The 22289-nt window shown below is 37.9% G+C and overlaps 2 protein-coding genes across 3 annotated transcripts; both read left to right on the top strand.

The window, feature by feature from the left end:
- The first annotated feature begins 3653 nt into the window (after positions 1–3653).
- On the top strand, positions 3654–10725 carry LOC145423500 (major histocompatibility complex class I-related protein 1-like). The gene is made up of 5 exons (XM_080296107.1): positions 3654–3754; positions 5110–5382; positions 5735–6013; positions 7164–7493; positions 8663–10725. Exons 1-5 carry the CDS (start codon positions 3706–3708, stop codon positions 8857–8859), a joined length of 1128 nt encoding a protein of 375 aa, XP_080152233.1. The 5' UTR covers positions 3654–3705; the 3' UTR covers positions 8860–10725.
- A 7337-nt stretch (positions 10726–18062) lies between these two features.
- Positions 18063–22165, top strand: LOC145423497 (major histocompatibility complex class I-related protein 1-like). Of its 2 annotated transcripts, XM_080296099.1 has the most exons (6): positions 18071–18474; positions 19424–19684; positions 19806–20084; positions 20200–20502; positions 20895–20996; positions 21388–22165. In XM_080296099.1, exons 1-6 carry the CDS (start codon positions 18414–18416, stop codon positions 21435–21437), a joined length of 1056 nt encoding a protein of 351 aa, XP_080152225.1. In that variant the 5' UTR covers positions 18071–18413; the 3' UTR covers positions 21438–22165. The 2 variants fall into 2 exon arrangements, with proteins under 2 accessions (XP_080152226.1, XP_080152225.1); XM_080296100.1 differs by lacking the exon at positions 20895–20996 and having other exon boundaries at positions 18063–18474.
- The last annotated feature ends 124 nt before the right edge of the window (positions 22166–22289 follow it).

Below are 22289 nucleotides of genomic sequence, written 5' to 3'. Positions count from 1 at the left end.
AACCACAAGCCTTGTTGCCTGGGGGGTGTTTGTTGAATTGTTTTGTGTTAGTTGATTATATGGCAGCCATTTTGTCTTCCCCTTGTGTGTCCTATGGTTTAGCTAAGCCAGTATATAGGTTCCCTCATGTGTCAGTTCATCTTGTCTTATGTTTGTTTGAGGTTTTACTAGTGGTTATTTTGAGTTAAGTTTATTGCTTTTACCTCTTTTATTAGTCTGTCTGTTTAAGTTTCTGGATTTGTTAAATGTTTTTCATGTTTTGGGGTAAATAAAACCCCACTTTTCAATTAAACCACTGTGTCCTCTATGCTTTACTGCTTAGTCCCTGACAGCACTGTTCTCGAGCAGATCTGAAGGCCACATAAAGTTTGGAAGTGTGTAGCAATTGGCTCTGCAGACAGTCTGCACTCTGTACACTAGGCATCTCAGCTTTTGCTGACCTTGCTCTATGACCATGGTTGAGTTGGTGTCATACCCAATTACTTCCATATCGTTATAATACCTCTAACAGCTGACTGTTGAAAATGAAGTAATGAGGAAATTTCATAACTAGACTTGTTGCACAGGTGGTATCCTATCACAATACCATGCGGAATTCACTGAGCCTTTGACAATATAGTGTACCTGTCCGGGGTGTACTTCACCTTTCACCCAAAGTCAGCTTGGATATCTGGAAATAGTCCCTGTTCTTAATAATTGTTTTTCTTTGTTTGGCTGAGAAACCAGCTATTTTGATTATCTGCATCATTGCTGCTGTGATTGGTTTCCTTACCTTAACTACTGCTGGAACTGTGGCATATATCCGTACAAAAGGTGAGCTATGTGGAGGTTGATGATTGGACCTAAAAGCAGACGTGTGGAAACCAAAACTTGACTTAAACCAAGAGTGAGCTGTTTATATAGGCTGGAGAGCGATACAAAACAAAAGGCAGGAGGAAACTAAGGCAAAACTAACTGGACTACACAGGGGAAAATATAAAATAATAATTTTAAAATTCTAAAAAGTTAAAAGAGACTTTTTTGTTGTTGTTTGTGACAAAGACAATTACATTTAGGTAAAACCAAACAGTATTAATCACTGAAACATTCACGATACCCAAAAGGGGTGGGTTATGGACACTAAGTGACTGAAAGAAAAAAGAGCTAATGTTGAGAAAATTTTGGGGGAAAAACTGAACTCATGTGGTCCAAAACTACATTTGCGTTTTGGTCCCTTTTGTGTATTTTCCCTCAGATGACACCTTTATTCAGTTTTATTAATGCCTAATCAAACAAATAAAAGCCTGTTTATGATTATAGATTAGGATTATAATTAGATGATTATATTTACACTGGCTCTTTATGACGACAGCTCAGCAGATCAGATGGATCCTGAATCTCACACTAATTTACTTTACTACTTGTAAAGTATAGCCTAATTTCATGTCTTCTACTGGCCATCTCTTGAATTTATGTAATTATCTTGGGTGTAACTGACAAAATTGACTCATGTTTGAATAACTTGCGTTGATTTAACTCAATTGTTTAAGTTACTGCCAAAGAAAAACATCTGTGTGCAACCAATGTCTAATATTGAATTAAGTAAATCCAAAATGTGGTCTTTTTTCAGTGTGACTGCAATTTCTGATATTATTTGTTTATTCATATTAAAGTAAACCTATTTGACTTTAAGAAAGAAAATTAGTGATGAATGACGCTTTGGCTCCCCCTCGTGGTTAAATCAGATACCACGTTGCAGGTTTGATTCTAATAAAGCTATGATGTTCTAAAGGAGAGATAGAGAGGACATATTTAAGAAGATGTGGTGTAGAGTGCAACGCCGCCATCAAGTCAGTGGAAAAAAGCAAAAACTTGAGGAAAACCGTGCAGTGTATAAGTGACTGAAAAGTCCACCAATAAACAATTACGTCATTTTGTTCTAAACTGCTTCATCTACGCATCTTTTTTGTTGTTGCTTTTTTTCCTTCAGTGCCTTTAAATATTCATCACAGGCAGCAGAGAATAAGACCCAAACACTGGACACTGCAAAAATAATTTCACAAGTTTATTAACCATAGAAATCATAGGAAAATATGTAGCAATGAGCAAGGAGGAAACAGGCAGGCTAGCAGCTGAGCATGCAGATCTTCAGAGACGATGTAGCGTTTAGTCCACGGAGTTCTGTCCAAGGACAAATGGGGGCATGACACCATGTCACTGTGAGTTAAAGTTTAGGTTATTATCTAATAACACATGTAGAAGCTGGCATGAACAGACTAAATATAATTGAGTCTGTAACTTTGTAAAGTTACATTAATTTTGTCAAATTTATGGTTTACTTTGACAAAAAGTCTGATAAAACAGCCTACTGGGAAGAAAGATGCATCAAACGGCTCTAAATGTGACATGGTTGTTCAGATATACTGGCATTTTCCCACAAAGCCAGTTCTACAGTTTACAGAAAATGTTGCAAAAAAAGTGAAGCTACAGTGTGAGCAACAGTTCTCTGTGTGAAGATACCTTGTTGGTGTGGATGTTTCTAGCAGGAGAAGGTGATACTAAATCTGAAATCATCTCAAACTGGTATTTTGAACATGACAGTCAGTTCACTGTATTCAAATAGCATCCATCAAGTTGGGATGGGAGATTTGCATCATGCATGTCAATGTGACTGCAGGACTTGTGTGATGCTGTCACATGTCAATATGGTGAAAAACTCCAGGAATATTTCCAGCATCTTCTTAAATCTAAACTACAAAGAATTAAGGCAGTCCTGAAGGAAAAAAGAGATGTAGCCCGCTAGTAGCAAGGTGTACCTAATAAAGTGGCCAGTGAGTGGCCACTTTATTAGGTAGGAAAAAATGTCTATTAATGTATACAGTGTTGTCACTCATCTGGCTTTAATTCTCTTAACCAGTTTTGCCTGGGCTCTCTTGAGTTCACATTACTGTCACAGTGACATAACATAATCTAGGAAAGGTTTATAAAGATCCCACATGAAAATAACAGTTAGCTTCATTTTAGTGAACCATAAGCATATATCCGAAAACACTCAGAAGTTTAACAATCCAGAAGGTTACAGGTTATTTCCATTTAATTCCACTTTAAACAGTTAAAACATGAAAATTCAGTTTTAACAGTAACACAGTCATATATGATCTCATAGGAACATTATGAAAAGTGCATAGATGTTTATTTTTACACTTCATATTCAAGTGTATTTTGTAAACTGTGTCTCTTTAAATTACAAATTCCCTTGTAATTAAAACCTGTTTCTGTTTTTAGATTTTTACTTTTACTTAATATGTTTGAAGAGACATTCGTTGAAGGCGTTTATCATCAGCTCATCTGGTCCAGGTTTTGCTTAGATCCAGTTTCAGTATAACTGAATGGACTGCTCTGATAATTTCCTTGTAATGGCTGTGCAAGTCTTATTCTTAAACGTGGTTACTAGTTTGGAGATGGTAGATGTGCTATTTTAATATTATTTTATTTGTAATTTTAAATGTATTCCTTTTTAAGGCACTGTATATTGTTATGTATTTATTTATTAGGTTATAATTTATTACAGACTAACTTACTACAGACCTTTAATGCCAAAAGCAGAACCCTCAGAAAGTAGCTTTTATTTTGAAATCAGGTAGTTTCCTGTGGGGGCTGGCTTTACCCAGTTTGAAGGCACAAAAAAACAGACTCTCACGATAAACACAGCAACACAAAAGCAACATGAAACCTGTGTATCTATTACTCCTCTGCTCTAATGTGGTATGTCCAGGTAAGATCATACGTTAAATATTAAAAGTAGTTTACTTTATTATTACAGCTTGAATATGGCTAACTTTTATGAGTTGTCATTTTGTTTACTTTTCCTTATGCTTACCAGTTGGGCTCTGAAGAAATGTAACACACGCTCTTTGTATAGTATGTGTAATGTACTGTTAATTTGCAGTGGTCGAAGTTGTATAATGAGAAATGACATTTTGTGAAGTATTTCCTCCTTAAACTGTCCTATTTGTAAAGTGTTAAATTAGTCTCAGCAGGGTTACAAATGTATATGATGTCATACACAAGTGTTAACTAAGATTTACAAATGAGTATTAATATTTCGGTGCAGTTTTCAGTGCTCATAAATGTGTGCTCCAGTCCACATACAAAGGAATCTGAACACATACAATGTTTTACAAATGTGTGTGTTAATGTGGTGGACATCTGGAATATTTGGCCTTATCTGTATTTTTTATGTTTGTTTGTTTTTTCAAATAAAACAGCTGATTCTGTTCATCTGGACGTAGCGTTTTCAGTCGGAGAAATATTTCATCACTCATTCGAGTGACTTCTTCAGTCTCAGCTGACTCCAGATTCCCCCAACTTTATAAATAGTAAAGTTGCATAACAACCGAAACTCGCACTGTTTCCTAACAATACGCCACAATTATTTTTTCAGACTGTCATGATCACATATAAATGATTGCAGACATTCCCAAACTCTGTGAATGGTAAAAGGTCAGGATCGAAGGTTCTTATGTTGCTTTTAAGGTTGGGAAAACCTGCAGTCAGCAGAAGTCACTTGGATGAGTGATGAAACATTTTTCTCTGAGAATGCTACGTCCAGATGAACAGAATCAACTCTGGGATTTTCTGACCTGGGTTTTTGAGCATGCATCAAGACAAATAGAATGAATCTTTTATTTTCTAAATAAATATAAAACACAGGAATCTGGGGGAAATCCAGCACTTGAACGCAGCTTACATTTGTTATCCCTCCCAAATAAATCAGGTGATATAATCAGGTGATCTGTGCACTGGCATTTAATGCTCTGTAAGTTAGCAAAAAGAATGCCACAAATATTCATAGACTTTTTTATGCACAGGGAAGTTTTTGAAAGTGTCAATGATCAGATTTGTGAAGCTAAACATAAATGTGCACATTAATTTTCATTATTTGTTCAGGTGTGGGTACACACATTTGTAAGTACTCAAAAGTACACATATATCATTGTACATGCGTCATAATTGATCACACACACCTGCTGTGGAGTCTGATTCATACCGAATTAATCATATTTCTGATTAATGTTTATATATTTCATTTATTTGTTTACTAACATTATAAACATTTTTGTCCCACAGTGAAACACTCATTGGTTAGTTTTGACACTGGTTCCTCTGGAAACCCAAACATCTCTGAGTTTGTGGGTTTCCCAGTAATTGATGGCATTCAGATGGCTTACTACTGTGACAGCAGCAACAAGATACTGGAAGCAAGACAGGACTGGGCGAAGAAAATATTAGATACCAACCCTCAGATGTTGGAGTCGCTCACTGATTATTGTTTTGTGGATCGGCCAAATCTATTCAGATTATGGATTTCTAGTTTGAAGCAGCAGTTAAACCAAAGCAGAGGTGCAGTGTTTTCTGTTATTTGTTTTGCCAAATCATCATAAATCATGTATATGCATAAACAAAACTGATTAATGTAAAAGATTGTTAGCATAATTAGTTATTTATTAGGTATAATAATACATTTTGTAATCATCAAACCTCACTAGTGTGCCCTAAAAAGAATAAAATAATTCATAAAAATAATTGTTCTCAATTTTAGTCTTGTATTAACAATGTTAAGATTTTAACTTTAAAAATTATAGATCATGTCTCTGTTTTATGTCTTGCATTATGTCTTTATTGTGCTTCTTACAGTTTATAGCCTCTGAGTTTCAGATGTTCGCTGTAATCTCTGTTTTCTCTCTCGCCTCAGCTGTTCATATTTTACAGATGATAGAAGGCTGTGAATGGGATGAAAACACCGGAGAGGTTACGGGGCTTTTACAGTACGGATATGATGGAGAAGACTTTCTTAAATTGGATCTGAAGACGCTGACGTGGATCGCACTGAAACCAGAGGCTGAGATTATCAAACAGAGTTGGGATGCTGACACAACCAGAATGAAAGACCGTGAAAAACTCCTCACTAAGATTTGTCCAGAGTGGCTGAAGATGTACGTGGAGAGTGGCAACAGCTCTCTGCAGAGAACAGGTAGAATCACATGACCTGATGCAGTAGTGTTTGTTTTACTTTGTATTATCTTTTGAAAAATAGTTATCATTGAAAGAGAAAATGGCAAAAACGTTTAAGTAGATTTAAAATTTAATGATTTAGAAGGTATGAAAACTGATATGAAGTTTTCCTGGTAACTGCAGTTTTAGGTTTTGGATCAAAAACATCTTATATACATATTTAGGGCTTCTCTGCAATGTGACAAGATATCATGCCTTCAATCACACACAGAGTCAGTGAAGGGCAGAAAGTCTGATCATCTTAAATAATTGAAACAACAAAAGAAGAGGCCATCTCTCACCATGGCCATTTTGATTATAGCTCCTCTTCCAGGCTCCTTTCTTGTTCATATGCATTTTAGGAACTGAGACATCCTCCAGCATGATGTACTGCGACTGATTTCTGAATAACAGACAAGAGGACTAACAAGAAAAGGAGCAAATTAGTGAAATATCTCAAGAAAAGCAATTGTCGAAATGAAACAGGAAGTTTAAACAGTACCATTTAATAACCTCCTTTTTACTTTTAACTGAGAACATTTATACAGTAATTTAATGTTTTTGTGAGTAAAATTTACAGTCAGCAGGTCAGCTTGTTCAGTGAAAGATCTTAATGCAGTCATGCTGTAGTTCATCAGTGGTTTCCAAACAGTGAGCCATTTTGCAGCTTCTCTTTTAGCTCTACCTGGTGGTGAATTTGGCTTCTGGTGATGTTAAAATTGATGGATGGATTAAGATAATATTTATTATGTTTGTGGTTGAAAGACTATTATTGACATGAACTGAAACTCATGATTTTTCATTAAGTATTAAGTATTCTTGTGTTCACAATTTCATTACTATATCTCAGAGTGTTTTGGGTTATTTTTAGTCTAAAAGATGTCATATTGTAGCCTCATGCAGCTGCTGGAAGCTGGTGATGAAAAGTTATATGTGTTATATGATCATATACATTAGATGTTTTAAATGTCTCTTGTATTTATCCTCCCCTCTCTAAAGAACTCTGAATTACCTTCTGTCTGAACAGTGCTACACAAATAAACTTGACATGACTTAAGATGATGATTGTTTGGCTCTAACGACTCTGTTTTGAATATTAGGTTTTGGTTGAATTCCTTTCCTTCTTCCAGTTCTTCCCTCAGTGTCTCTCCTCCAGAAGACTCCCTCCTCTCCAGTCAGCTGCCACGCTACAGGTTTCTATCCTAACAGACCCTTGATGTTCTGGAGGAAAGATGGAGAGGAGCTCCATGAAGGTGTGGATCCTGGAGAGATCCTCCCAAACAATGATGAGACCTTTCAGATGAGTGTTGATCTGAATATTTCATCAGTCACACCTGAAGACTGGGGGAGGTACGACTGTGTGTTTCATCTCTCTGGTGGTAAAGACATCCTTGTCACCAAACTCAATAAAACTGTGATCAGAACAAACTGGGGCAAAAAAATATTTAACACTGATGAAGGTGAGAGAAACATTTTTTTTGCCCGTATTGCGGATTGATTGTCTATAATGTTTCTGATTGTTTTGCCTTGTTATTTTTTGGACACAAAGAAGAATAACTGTTACTGTAGGAATAACTAATGGAGATCCTAACAGAGGAAAAAAATCTTTCTATTTTTTTCAGTGATTGTAAAATATAATAATTTTCTCTCTTTTGTTAATAATAATATTCTAACTTAATTCGATTCTAGCATCAAATCACAACAGTTGCAAATGTGAGTGAAGTTGGCCCCCCCCACCTTCTTCAAATCCAACAAAAGTGGTATCAAACGTTTGTGCTACGTGTGTGCTGGTTTGTGCTGCAAAAATTTTTGTTTGTGCTGCTATCATTTCAAAAATATTAATAAAATAATGTCCTGATGCGTGCTCAATCATCCAGGTAAGTAAATTCCAAAAGGTTGATTCTGTTCATCTGGACATTTTCAGCGGGAGAAACATTTCGTCACTCATCCAAGTGACTTCTTCAGTCTCAGCTGACTGCGGGTTTCTCCAACCTTATAAACAGTACATTTGCACAGCGAAGGAAACTAGCACCACTGAATGAACAATGGGCTGGGGGGTTAGTTCCATGATTGTTAGTATGCAAATTTTTATGACCATTGATCAACGACTACTAATCAAAGACACAGATTCTCGAATGGCCATGAGTACCATTCACAGAGAGTTGGGGAATGGCTGCAATCACAGCATTGTAAGATGGCGAAAGATGTACCCTCTGGCCCCCCTTCTCGATGCAGAGTTGGTCAGCATCCTGACAGCTTGATGGACAAAGCTGTCTCTCAGTCTGTGGGTTCTGGCCCGGAGGCTCTTCAGTATCCTTCCTGATGGCAGCAAACTGAAGAAGCTGTTGAAGGGATGAGTGGAGTCACCTGTAATGGAGAGGACCTTCTGGATGAGGCAGGCGCAGTAGATCTCCTGGGGAGGGAGGCAAGAGAGGTCCCCACAATCCTCTCCGCTGCTCTCACTACCCGTTGTCATTTTTTTCCTGCAGGACCCAGTGTGATATTGTTATCTATGTCATTAGAGAGGATGGATCGATATACTTTTGTTTTAAACTACTTTAACTGCACATTTTATCCTATATGTTTATTTTCATTTGTTTTTCAGGTTTTTTTCAGGTTTACTGAGCAGAGACGTCCTCTGACATGCTGTTCAACACCATCGCTGCAGTCGTTGTTTTTGTTGTTCTCATTCTCATTGCTGCTGCTGGATTTGCTGTTTGGAAAAAGAGGAAAGGTGAGAGATTCAAAGAAACTGAGTTCACCAGTCAACCAGTAGCAGATGGGAAATGCTCAGTTAGATTATTTCTGTTGTACTTTTTACATTAGACATGGTTCTTTCTGAATTTATGTGAGGAAAACACGAGATTTTCAGGCACTTCGAAATGTTAAAAACTCATTTGCCTTTTGTTTTGTTTTTCTTGTTTGTTTGTTTTTTAAATTTCAGACAGACGGCCAACATCTTGTAAGTTCCCCTTCCTTGTCTCACTTTGTGACATGCACTCTGGATTTAAAACAAGGATTTTAATAATATTACCAATGGATTTATTCCCATCCTTTTTCAAAACATTTGCTTCAGATTCCTTTATTATCATACAGATCTGTTTAATACTGTGATGCATCAAACACTCTGGTTTTAATCAAGCATTTAATATTAGACCAAGATAAGCTGAGTAAAAGAAAATTGCAGTTTTTAAATTGTTTTATTCATTAACGGAAAAAAAGATATCCAAACCTAGACTCTGAATGAATAAGTTGCTCTAAGTTGATTTTCTTAAGTAAACTTTTTTGAGGCAACGACTTTGCACAATTTTTTTAAGGGAACTAAATAAATCTTTACAGTGTATCTTTACAGTGTATCTTTACAGTGTATCTGTCACTATGTAAAAAAACAACTTGTGACTTTTTTATGATCTGCAGCAAAACATGGTGCCAGGTTAACCTTCGCATGCATGACCCATGTCTGTTTGTGCCTTAGAGTGAAAAAGATAATTATTTTTTATAAATGAATTCTTGCTGATGCAGTTTCTCTTTCTCATTTATAGTCTAGCTCACTTGCTCTGCCTCACTTGAACTGAAAAATTGAGAGGTTTTCATTTTTACTTATTGAGCTGCGGAACATTTTACAAACAGATAAAGAGAAATCCAGACTGAAGGTTTTTGATTTTTCTTTTCAGCTCCTGACAAAGGATCTGAGCTGTCAGAGCGACTAAATCAACAAGGCTGACTGTCGTGTCTCCCTTCCCACCACATCTCAAAAGGTTCTCTATTAGACTGAGAGCCGGTGACTGCAGAGGGCATTACAGACTCAGTAACTTGTGAACTCACTTTGTGACATGTCGTGTTATCCTGCTGGAAGGACAACATGTTGACACGCTGGTCATAAAGGAGTGGACATGGTGGGCAACATAGTAGTTGCTGATAACAATCAGGGACGCTGTGGGGTAATATATCCTCCATTGCCAACACCATTAACCAGCAGCAGAACATCAGTCTTATTTTTTGTGTGACATGTCATTATGGTTGACAGCAATGACAGCTTAAGCTGATGTAATTTTGTAAAAACTGTGTCTAGGTCAAGGCCACGCCCTTCAGCAGGAGTTGTGCTCTCTGAGTGCTTCTGCACTTCAGGTGCCCTGGCTAACATTTCTTTCCAAAAAACACTGAACAAACAGGAGGACTCGGAGAGCGCAGCGCCCCACGGATGGCAAGGGTTATACTAAAACTTTACTGCTGTTGTTTGATGTCTTCATTACAACATGCTGAATTGGCTGAAATCTTTCTATAAGCTGTAAAAACCTGAGATGATTCCCTTATCCCCAGATGAACAGAATCAACTTTTGGAGATTTACTTACCTGGATGATTGAGCATGCATCAAGATGTAACTCTTCATTGTTTGTAAGCTTTAGAAGCATTATATTACAGTTTGTTTTGTGCACATAGTCACGGCGGTTTTGATCCTCAGTTTTGTATTGTATAACAGCCATTGAGCTAACGGCAGGAGCTAGAAATGTTGCTATTATTATCCATTTGGTGAGGAAACATGTTCCGATATATGTTTAGTAACCACTTTAGTATTTTGGTTTATTATTTAGCTTTTCCTTCCACTCTGTGACATTGAGCAGTACAGGATGTGAAATATTTATGTTCATTTTCATTGCAATAAACAACTGCATGAGAGAAGCAAGTCAAAATCACTCTCGTGATTCTTTCCCCTGTTTTCAGGGGCAACATGAACACGATCCATCAAAATTGTGCGTAATATAAAGTTTTTACTGATTTTCACATATGGTGTGACCAGACAGACAAACAGAACAGATTACATGCTCCCTCCCTTCGGGGCGCATCAAGGAAGTTGTTTCTAAGTACTAAAGATGTAACGCTATATTTAAGTTTATACTTTTATATAGATTAATCCTGTTAAAATAATTACCAGTTTGCAAGAACCTGGGGGGTCACTGGTGAATTATTGCCATTTACATCAAATTATGCATGAAGTTAGAAAATATTTGCACCCTTTGTTAAGAGACAAGAGCAGTTCAACACGGTGAAATCACACTTTTATTAATGCAGCATGGCACTGAATGTAACTTTACAAGGAATCCAGTCATAATTATACAAACAAGATCACAAGAGCTTCTGTTTTGACCACCAAGTGCCAATTGAGTTGTATTATGATGATACACTATAACACACATGATAATGCATGTGTGTGACTTCCAACCTTTTCAGATAGCGGTGAGAATTTTTGTACACAAATGCATTCTTGAGTGAATTGAATCTAGCAATGTTTGCCAAATCATTACTGCTTTTGAAACCTAACTTTCAGATGAGTGTTGATCTGAACTTTTCAGTTATTTATTTGTAAAAAATGTTTGGAATCATGTATGATTTCGTTTCCACTTCTCACGTGTTCACCACTTTGTGTTGGTCTTTCACGTGGAATTCCAATAAAATTGATTCATGTTTGTGGCTGTAATGTGACAAAATGTGGGAAAGTTCAAGGGGGCCGAATACTTTTGCAAGCCACTGTATATGAATATCTGCTTATTATTTTACTGGATCATTATTCTGACAATGACAAGACTGAAGCTACCTTTCCTCTGATAGGTATAACTCCCCTAGAATGAAAAAAAAAAACAATAAAAGACTAATCTCACTGCCAAATTTAATGTTTTCCTTAAAAAAACAAACCCTCTGAAAAACCAGAGGTGTGGAAACACACTGACAGCCTGTTTCCTCAGTTGGGACTTTCCTTATGGCAGAGATGTCGATTTGTGTTGCCCTCTGGTGGTAACATGGGAAAACACACACTGAGCCTGAGGATTCACCGAAATGAAAACTGTTGGTATGCATGCGTTTGTTACAGGTTTCATTCATCCTTGCACATTTAGTGTGTATGTGTTTCTGTTCATGAAATCTGTTTTCACCAGTTGATTATGTATCATATTAGAACAAGATGAGATTTAAAAATACAATCAGGAAGTCAGTAAAAACGAAGTATAAGAAATCCACACAGCAAGTTTAAATTTTCAGTGTACCTAAACATCAGAAAACAGTGACTCCAAAAGTGAAAATTACATGTTTGAAGTAAATTTCTAAAAAATCTGTAGATGTCGTTGTTCAATAGAAAACAAATGGATGCTGTTTTAAAAATGTAGCAAAGCTGGAATAAAGTTAGAGGCAGCCAATGGAAACATCACCACTGAGTCATTGTTCACATGTGAATGACTCATTACAGGTGAATGCTGACTCTTTAGCCATTTACAGTTTCTTTCTTCAAAGATGACGGTGGGAAGTAAACAGATATTAGAATATAGTGTTTGTGATGTGTGAGTGGTGATAAGATGTCCATAAACACCACAAAGTTAATCAAGCCATGTAATAACAACATATGACAGAACATAATAGTGCAAAAGCAACATGATGAATCTCTTTTCAGAGAAAACTAGGTTTTGTATAAAGTGTACACTCACAAACCTGTCAAATCTGCATTTGAAATGTTGGCTACCACAGCAGTATAGTATTGCAACTTGGCATTTGGGTCTTTTAACTAAAATAGGAAAATAGGAACATAAATATTGCCATCATTGCCAGACCTGGCCCACATCTGGTTGACATACACCCTGCCGTGACACCAGTCAGTCAGAAGTGCCAGCTTGATGCCGGATCCGGGCCAGACCTGTTTTCTATGGGTCTGGACCACATAGACCAAACCACAATCTGTCCAGATGTGGCATGCAATCACATAGACAGTGCCATCTACGCCAGGTCTGGCCCACATCTGGTTGACATACCACTTACCATGCCAGAAGTCAGCCAGCAGTGCCGGCTTGACACCAGATCCGGGCCAGACCTGTTTGCTATGTGGGTTTGTGACAACAGTCTGTGGCACTGGAGTAATCCATGTTAGAGTCTTCAGGTCCAAAGATATAAAGTCTTCTCCATCATAACTGTTGATAACCAATAATGTACTTTGTGCTTCTGTAAAAACCTGTATAGCTACAACTGTTTGACATCAAGCCAGGAAAAACATTTTTTCTGACGTACCTCCAGTGTGGTTAAAGCGTTCCTGAAACTTGTTACTTTCGGATTTAAAGATCTGTTTACAGTTCTGTGTGCTGCTGTTCCAGTGATCATCTAATATGGTGCTCATCCAGTCCTGCCTGAGCTACATTTTCTTGTCACGGTAAGCCATCTCTACTTCGTTAGGTAAAGCAGCAGCTACAAAATCTGGGAAATATGTAATAAACAAAAAAGTGTGAAATAACTCAAAATGTGTTTTACATTTTCTCCAAAATAGCCACCCTTTGCTTTGATTACTGCTTTGCACACTCTTGGGATTCTCTCAATGGGCTTCATGAGGTCGTCACCTGAAATGGAGTTCCCAGAGATGCTGGGCTTGAGCTTGGGATGCTGAGCCACTTGTTGGCCCCTTTTGCCTTCACTCTGCGGTCCATCTCATCCCAAACCATCTCATGACTGTGGAGACAGGACTCCATCACTCTCCTTCTCAGTCAAGTAGCCCTTACACAGCCTGAAGGTGTGTTTGGGGTCATTGTCCTGTTGAAAAATAAATCATGGTCCAACTAAAAGCAAACTGGATGGGACAGCATGTCGCTGCAGGATGCTGTGGTAGCCATGCTGTTTCAGTGTGCCTTCAATTTTGAATGAATCCCCGACAGTGTCACCAGCACACCTCCTCCTCCATGCTTGGAGGCGGGAGCTATGCATGTAGAGACCATCCATTCACCTTTTCTGTGTCACACAAAGACACAGCGGGTGGAACAAAAGCTCTCAAATTTGGACTCATCAGACCAAAGCACAGATTTCCACTGGTCTAGTGTCCATTCCTTGTGTTTCTTGGCCCAAATAAATCTTTCCTGCCTGTTGCTTTTCCTTAGTCGTGGTTTCTCAGCAGTTATTTGACCATAAAGGCCTGATTCACACAGTCTCCTCTAAGCAGTTGATGTTGAGCTGTGTCTGCTACTGGAACTCTGTGTGGCATTTACCTGGGCTCTAATCTGAGGTGCTGTTAACTTGGGATTTCTGAAGCTGGTGACTCGGATGAATTTATCCTCAGCAGCAGAGGTCTTGGTCTACCTTTCCTGGGGCGGTCCTCATGTGAGCCAGTTTCATCGTAGCACTTGATGGTTTTTGTGACTGCACTTGGTGACACATTCAAAGTTTTAGCAATTTTCTGGATTGACTGACCTTCAGTTTTTAAAATAACAATGGACTGTCGTTTCTCTTACCTAGCTGATTTGTTCTTGCCATAATATGACAGTATAACAGTTGTCAAATAGGGCTGTCAGCTGTGTACCAACCTGACTTCTGTACAACACAGCTGATGGTCTCAACCCCATTAAAAATGGCAAGAAATTCCACAAATGACCCTGACAAGGCACACGCGTGAAGTGAAAACCATTCATGATGCACACTGAGAGAAGGCCAAGGGTTTGTAGTGCTGTCAACAAAGAGTGGCTAATTTGAGTAATCCAAATATGTCATAAGACATGTCTTGTCACAGCTGCGGCAGCAGTCGTGTGGTGTTTGTAAAGGAGGACCCAAGATGCAGACCAAGGGAGGGATGGGCGTGAGCTTTTATTTACAGTGGATGATGACAAACAGAGGCAAGGATGACGAGTAAGGAACTAAGAAATAACCTAGACTGAAAACTAGAAAACAAACCTGAACCTATAATGTTTGGGGAGAAACATGGGATGGAGGATGGAGGATGGAGAACGATGAACAGAGAATGCAGAGAGACACAGAGATACACCGAGTTACACAGACGAACTGATGACGAGCATAGGTAGACACACACTATGATTACACACAAGGTAATCAGGAAATGACACACAGCTGAACCTAATGGGCATGACAAGACACAGACCTTCAAAGTAAAACAGGAAAACGCAAACTGTTTTACAAACACAAACTCAGGGACATGAACGGAGCACCGGGGGAGGGACAAAGCTAGGAATAGCAAAACCCTAAGAATCAAAACCCTAAGAACTAACAAAGACACATCTAGAAATCAAAGATTAATGATACCAAACAGAAAACACTGGGTCACCGACCCAGGACTATGACATGTTTAGAGTTATTTATCATGTTTTTCTCCGCTGCATTATTCCATATATCTTGCTTGATATATCTGATGTCTTCAGTTTGTATCTAAAATTCAATTCAACTCAGTTGTATTTATACAGGGAGTGCAGAATTATTAGGCAAATGAGTATTTTGTCCACATCATCCTCTTCATGCATGTTGTCTTACTCCAAGCTGTATAGGCTCGAAAGCCTACTACCAATTAAGCATATTAGGTGATGTGCATCTCTGTAATGAGAAGGGGTGTGGTCTAATGACATCAACACCCTTTATCAGGTGTGCATAATTATTAGGCAACGTCCTTTCCTTTGGCAAAATGGGTCAAAAGAAGGACTTGACAGGCTCAGAAAAGTCAAAAATAGTGAGATATCTTGCAGAGGGATGCAGCAGTCTCAAAATTGCAAAGCTTCTGAAGCGTGATCATCGAACAATCAAGCGTTTCATTCAAAATAGTCAACAGGGTCGCAAGAAGCGTGTGGAAAAACCAAGGCGCAAAATAACTGCCCATGAACTGAGAAAAGTCAAGCGTGCAGCTGCCAAGATGCCACTTGCCACCAGTTTGGCCATATTTCAGAGCTGCAACATCACTGGAGTGCCCAAAAGCACAAGGTGTGCAATACTCAGAGACATGGCCAAGGTAAAAAAGGCTGAAAGACGACCACCACTGAACAAGACACACAAGCTGAAACGTCAAGACTGGGCCAAGAAATATCTCAAGACTGATTTTTCTAAGGTTTTATGGACTGATGAAATGAGAGTGAGTCTTGATGGGCCAGATGGATGGGCCCGTGGCTGGATTGGTAAAGGGCAGAGAGCTCCAGTCCGACTCAGACGCCAGCAAGGTGGAGGTGGAGTACTGGTTTGGGCTGGTATCATCAAAGATGAGCTTGTGGGGCCTTTTCGGGTTGAGGATGGAGTCAAGCTCAACTCCCAGTCCTACTGCCAGTTTCTGGAAGACACCTTCTTCAAGCAGTGGTACAGGAAGAAGTCTGCATCCTTCAAGAAAAACATGATTTCCATGCAGGACAATGCTCCATCACACGCGTCCAAGTACTCCACAGCGTTGCTGGCAAGAAAGGGTTTAAAAGAAGAAAAACTAATGACATGGCCTCCTTGTTCACCTGATCTGAACCCCATTGAGAACCTGTGGTCCATCATCAAATGTGAGATTTACAAGGAGGGAAAACAGTACACCTCTCTGAACAGTTTCTGGGAGGCTGTGGTTGCTGCTGCACGCAATGTTGATGGTGAACAGATCAAAACACTGACAGAATCCATGGATGGCAGGCTTTTGAGTGTCCTTGCAAAGAAAGGTGGCTATATTGGTCGCTGATTTGTTTTTGTTTTGTTTTTGAATGTCAGAAATGTATATTTGTGAATGTGGAGATGTTATATTGGTTTCACTGGTAAAAATAAATAATTGAAATGGGTATATATTTGTTTTTTGTTAAGTTGCCTAATAATTATGCACAGTAATAGTCACCTGCACACACAGATATCCCCCTAAAATAGCTAAAACTAAAAACAAACTAAAAACTACTTCCAAAAACATTCAGCTTTGATATTAATGAGTTTTTTGGGTTCATTGAGAACATGGTTGTTGTTCAATAATAAAATTATTCCTCAAAAATACAACTTGCCTAATAATTCTGCACTCCCTGTATAGCGCCAAATCACAACAACAGTTGCCTCAAGGCGCTTTATATTGTACAGTATATATATATATATATATATATATATATATATATATATATATATATATATATATACTGTACAATATAAAGCCTAATCTTGAAAGTAGAGATAGTGTCTGTCTCCCGAATCCAAACTGGAAGCTGGTTCCACAGAAGAGGGGCCTGAAAACTGAAAGCTCTGCCTCCCATTCTACTTTTAAATACTCTAGGAACAACAAGTAGGCCTGCAGAGCGAGAGCGAAGTGCTCTAATAGGGTGACATGGTACTACAAGGTCATTAACAGCCAAGAAGTGTGGCGGAGCCCGATTGGGACCTTTGGGTCTTTAGGTTTTGTTTTGAATCATTCTCTTCCCTGATCAGGGTATTTTTATGCTGTAAATAAAGTGTATTTGGTGAATAGACACATAGCTCAATACATGAGTGGGGCCAAGACAGGAATAACCAGTAACACCAGCGGAGAACACCAGTTCCTGCTAGGTAGAGCAGTCACTCGAGACTGTAGACTAGACTGACCAACCTGTAGACTGCCTAAGTGGACTACAAGAAAGCCTATGACAGTGCCTCACACATTGATCCTGGAATTCCTGGAACTGTACAAGATCATCAGAACCCTAAGAGCCTTCAATAGCACCTTAGTGGAGCTGATGTGGCATTGGTACTGTTGAGTGGAGAGCATAGTGTATATGAATAGTGTATATGAATGTTGCATAAAAAGAAATCGAAAGTGTGAAGGGGTGAATGAAGCATGTTGTATAAAATGCTTTGACTGCTCAGGTAGAGTAAAACTCACAATCAGTTCATTTAGGGAAGAATCATAATTTAGGTAAAACTACACCATTTGTGACAATCATAATATCAATCTGACTTTGAATTACACATTTAATGACACAAAAAATGTTATGCATGCAGTTTGCATCCTTTAAATTCACATTAGCATTAAAAGATCTTGGACTTGTGTAACCTGCCTGCCTTCATTTTAGACTAATAGCAACAACTTCCACAAAAATCCCCCAAAACACAAATGTGTGTCCTCATAATTCTATCATTAAGTTGTTCATCTAAAGTAGCTCCATTTAAACAGTCTAATTTCAGTGCAGGTTTCGAGTTTGATGCTATAATTATAAGAAATAAAACATATTAAATTATCTATTTGCATAAGTACTTGTAACTCAGTTGCCTGAAACCTGCAGTATATAGGGGATGTAGTTTTACTAAATAATAATGTTTAACATTTTTGCAGGGTTTTTTTCTTTTTCTTATTAACCAAGCTGACTTTTGCAACTCAATTGAAGCAACAGAAGTAGTATTTATAAAAAAATAAATCTCTCTAAAGTATCTGAAACCAGAGTTTGTGTCCTGTTTTGTGTCCTTGTTATGCTTTCAGGTGGAATCCAGTGTGCATGCCATGGTAAAAACAGAGAGACTGTTGGAGGCACACAGTCGGTTTAATGTTTAATTTTTTCTGACTCAGACAACTTTGCCCCAGCCTAACAGAAAACAGAACTTGAACAAGTCACGCAACCACTTGCAGTTGTTTTTGTCTGTTGTTTTTCTTGTTTTAGTGAATGTGAAAATGGAAAAAAAGATGAAGTGTGTGCTTATATTACTCCTCTGTTCTCCTGCTGCATCTCCAGGTAAGATATTTTATTCAAAGTTTATTTAAGTTTTTATTTAAAAAATATTTCTCTTGACTTACAGCAAATTGCATTGTAAGAGATTTGGTCTTTTAGTTTTGCTATGAGCTGTCGCCATTTTACGCCTGACATGGACTACTAACAACACCTAACTCGTCAAAAAGACACAGGGAGATATTTAAGCATATAGAAGAGAAATTTTAGATCAGCAGCTGTGGCTATGCTTTTACAGATCTTTTGTTCAAAGTATCCTCTCTTGTGACATCCTTGTGTTTTTCACAAACTGGACTGTAGCTGAAAGGAAAGCACTACAGAGTGTTACAGAACATTATACACACAGTTAAGTTATTTAAAAAATGTTAACTTATTCTAAAAGCAGGTTACTTGATCTTTTATTTTCTATTTTATCCTTTTAACTTACACAATGTGGTGAAAATGTTTCTTTTCTTTTATGTGTTCATTACATGTTTTAGCAATGTCACTTTTGGGTCATTTAAAAGGTGCACATATGAAAGAGCATTCAGCTTTAACTTTATTGCACACACACAGTTACAACTCTGAGAAAGTTGGTGACACTCAGTCGGGGGAAATTCAACAGGTGAAGTCTTTTGTTCTGTGTCCTTGAGGATGGGTGGAAGAGACAAGGGGCAATCACTGTAATAGGAGATAAGGTTATAACATCTCTCCTTTTCTGGAGAAGGTCAAGGGTACATCTGGTTACATCTGCTTGACTGTATTTAAAATTGACTGTGCTGTTCATCTTCAGAGATTCCTATCAGTGCCCTGTTGAATGGCCATTCTCTCACTCAAGATTGAGATTTAAAGGTGCTAATTTAATTAATTAAAATGATGAATCTGAACCAAGTTTTAGTTTTTATTTAACCTTCTTAAATGGTACAGAAATTATATAATACAAATGTCATCTGATTTTGTCCTGCCAATTTTACAGTAAAACACTCCCTGAAGTTTTTCTCCACTGAAACCTCTGGAGTCCAGAGTATCCCAGAGTTTGTGGCTGGTGCACTTGTTGATGAAGTTCAGATAGGTGACTTCAACAGTGTAAGAGGAGCAGAGCTAAAGAAAGACTGGATTAAATTCTTTGAGGATCATCCTCAGCACCTGGAGTGGTATAGTTTACAATCTAATGACAGTCATCACTTCTTTAAGGCTACAATTAAGACTTTGAGGCAACGTTTCAACCAAACTGAAGGTACTGATTTGTTTCACTTGTTACTTTTGTAATGTTGATTTGTCCCAAAGGTGCAGTTTCACTATGCTGTGCTGACATTGTACTGCTTTACCACAGTTACTGTTACTTTCTCTCTTTTCAGGTGTTCATATCATCCAGAGGATGAATGGCTGTGAGTGGAATAATGAGACTGGTGAGATTAATGGGTTCAATCTGTACAGTTATGATGGAGAAGACCTTCTAGCATTGGACCTGCAGACACTGACATGGATCACTCCAAAACCACAGGCTGTCATCACCAAACTGAGATGGGATGCTCAAAAAACTCGATTAGGATTAAACAAAAACTTTTTAGGCCATCGGTGCCCTGAGTTTTTAAAGGAGTATTTGCAGTATGGCAGGAGCTTTCTGCAGACAGCAGGTAGGATTACACAATCTGATGAAACATAATAGAATAGAAAGTTAATATGGATTTCTTGCATTAAAAGTAAAATAAAATTCAAAAAAGAATGTGACAACTGCCAATCTCTCTCCAGTTCTTCCCTCAGTGTCGCTCCTCCAGAAAACTCCCTCCTCTCCAATCAGCTGCCACGCTACAGGTTTCTATCCTGACAGAGGTTTGATGTTCTGGAGGAAAGATGGAGAGGAGATTCATGAAGGTGTAGATCCCGGAGAGATCCTTCCCAACAATGATGGGACCTTCCAGTTGAGTGTTGATTTGAAACTTTCATCAGTCACACCTGAAGATTGGCAGAGGTACGACTGTGTGTTTCAGCTCTCTGGTGTGAATGAGGACATCATCACCAAACTGGACAAAACAGCGATCAGGACCAACTGGAGTAAGACTGGATCCTGCAGGGTTTGAAAACTGAGTTTGATATTATGAAGTTGTTAACTAAACAGTTTAGTTGTCAAATTTAATTCCTAAATGCCATTCTTATTGATCAATAAAGACAAGTCTTTACAAGTGTAGCATAAGTCTGGCGTAAAAATGGCATCTCAAACTGGGTTAAAGTAATGAAGTACCATTTGCATTATGGTGAATCACTACTTTAGAGTGCACAAGGCGCATAACTAATGCTTAAGTAATGAAGTTTTGATGGCTTTGTGTGACATTTAGCGATGTTAGACTCATCAACTATCGGGTCCTTGATTTTCTCTCCACTTATTCTTTAGTAACTGCACACATTTTGGTTCAGTATTATAAGTGTTGTCATATTTTGTTCAACAGAAAAGCCCACTGACATGGGAACCTTCATCGCTGCTGCAGTGATTGTTCTAGCTTTCACCATCATCACAGCTGTGACATTTTTGACCTACATAAATAAAAAATGTGAGAAATCTAAAGTTTAGTTCAAGTTCATGTCAAGTAAAATGATTATAGGGCAGTAGAAGGATGAGGTGAGAAGGAAATAATCAAAGTAAAAAGGAAATTGACACAAAATTACAACAGATATGGTTGATTTTAGTTTGTTTCAGCTAAATTTTCTACATCCTGTAAGTAATGTAGAACATTTATTAGAGATATAATATGCATTATTTAATTGTAAAACAAAGTACAGACTTGTTCTTTTTTGTTACACATGATCTGATCACTTGAACAGCCCTGATCTCCCTCTCACTTTCATAGCTGGGAAGCAAAGGCCATGTATTCAATAATCACTAGAAATTACACCCTTGAAAAGGCTAAAATATGTGTAAACTGTATGCTTTTGATCTTCCAGCTCTTGACGATGGCTCTGAGCAGTCTGAGAGACTAAATCCACAAAGCTGAGTGTCCTAAGAAGTTCTTCACTCCGCTCTCTGTATGACTTTCCTCCAGCTGCTGCTGTCGCCTCAGTGTTTCAAATACATATGTTAAAAACACCAGTGAATCAATTAGGCACAGGTAATGATCACATTCTGCTGCACTTGTTGTAAATTAGTGCATGGTCAGACATCTGTATGCAGCTCCTGTGTGTACATTTCATGCATTTGTGATTTTATTTTGCTTCAGTATGTAGTCACAGTATCGATGCAGCAGTATCACAAGTCTTCTACAAAGCAAAACTAACTTTATTGATAGATATGTATCTGATGATGACTGTTTGGTAGAACTGAAGTGTGTAATTTTATTGAGAAATTGGAATCGTACAAAGCATGTGGTATTTTCCAAATGACACTAAAATATCTGAAGGATGACAGCAACAGACTCTCATTTGGAAATGAAATTTTGTCATTTTATTATTTCATTATAAAGTTGTATGAAAATTCTCCAGATTGAAGATGCACTGAATCACATGACCCCCTATGAACAAAGACTTGGCAACAGTTGGTTGAAACATTACAATTAGATTTTGTTCCTATTAATTTTATATATTTATTTGTGTTTCTTTTATTTTAATTCTAAATTTTATTTTGATTAAAAATAGTTCATATACTTTTTATTTCGGTTAAGTAAAGAATGTTGCTTCAGATGTGAGCTCTGCTTTGATGCTCTAATAAAAATGTTCTCTGATGTTTTTTTTGTTGTTTTTTTTTTAATCTTCAGAATTTGAACATTTCTATCTATCACTGATTTAAATGGATTCATAGTTTTCTCACTCTGAATGTTGTAAATTGCCTTCTGGCTTTAGCTGGGAGCATA

Source organism: Astatotilapia calliptera, chromosome 22, assembly GCF_964374335.1.
Source record: "Astatotilapia calliptera chromosome 22, fAstCal68.1, whole genome shotgun sequence".
NCBI classification, from domain to species: Eukaryota; Metazoa; Chordata; class Actinopteri; order Cichliformes; family Cichlidae; genus Astatotilapia; species Astatotilapia calliptera.
Note: the sequence above shows the minus strand (reverse complement) of the source record. Positions and strands in the feature narration are given on the sequence as shown.

Bases quoted from the DNA above. Each gene is read 5' to 3' on its own strand.
- LOC145423500 (XM_080296107.1), top strand. From the start codon at position 3,706: ATGAAACCTGTGTATCTATTACTCCTCTGCTCTAATGTGGTATGTCCA. The intron at 3,755-5,109 runs GTAAGATCATAC...TTTGTCCCACAG, and splicing joins CTCTAATGTGGTATGTCCAG to TGAAACACTCATTGGTTAGT. The intron at 5,383-5,734 runs GTGCAGTGTTTT...CTCTCGCCTCAG, and splicing joins GCAGTTAAACCAAAGCAGAG to CTGTTCATATTTTACAGATG.
- LOC145423497 (XM_080296099.1), top strand. From the start codon at position 18,414: ATGGAAAAAAAGATGAAGTGTGTGCTTATATTACTCCTCTGTTCTCCT. The intron at 18,475-19,423 runs GTAAGATATTTT...CCAATTTTACAG, and splicing joins TTCTCCTGCTGCATCTCCAG to TAAAACACTCCCTGAAGTTT. The intron at 20,503-20,894 runs GTAAGACTGGAT...TTTGTTCAACAG, and splicing joins AGCGATCAGGACCAACTGGA to AAAAGCCCACTGACATGGGA.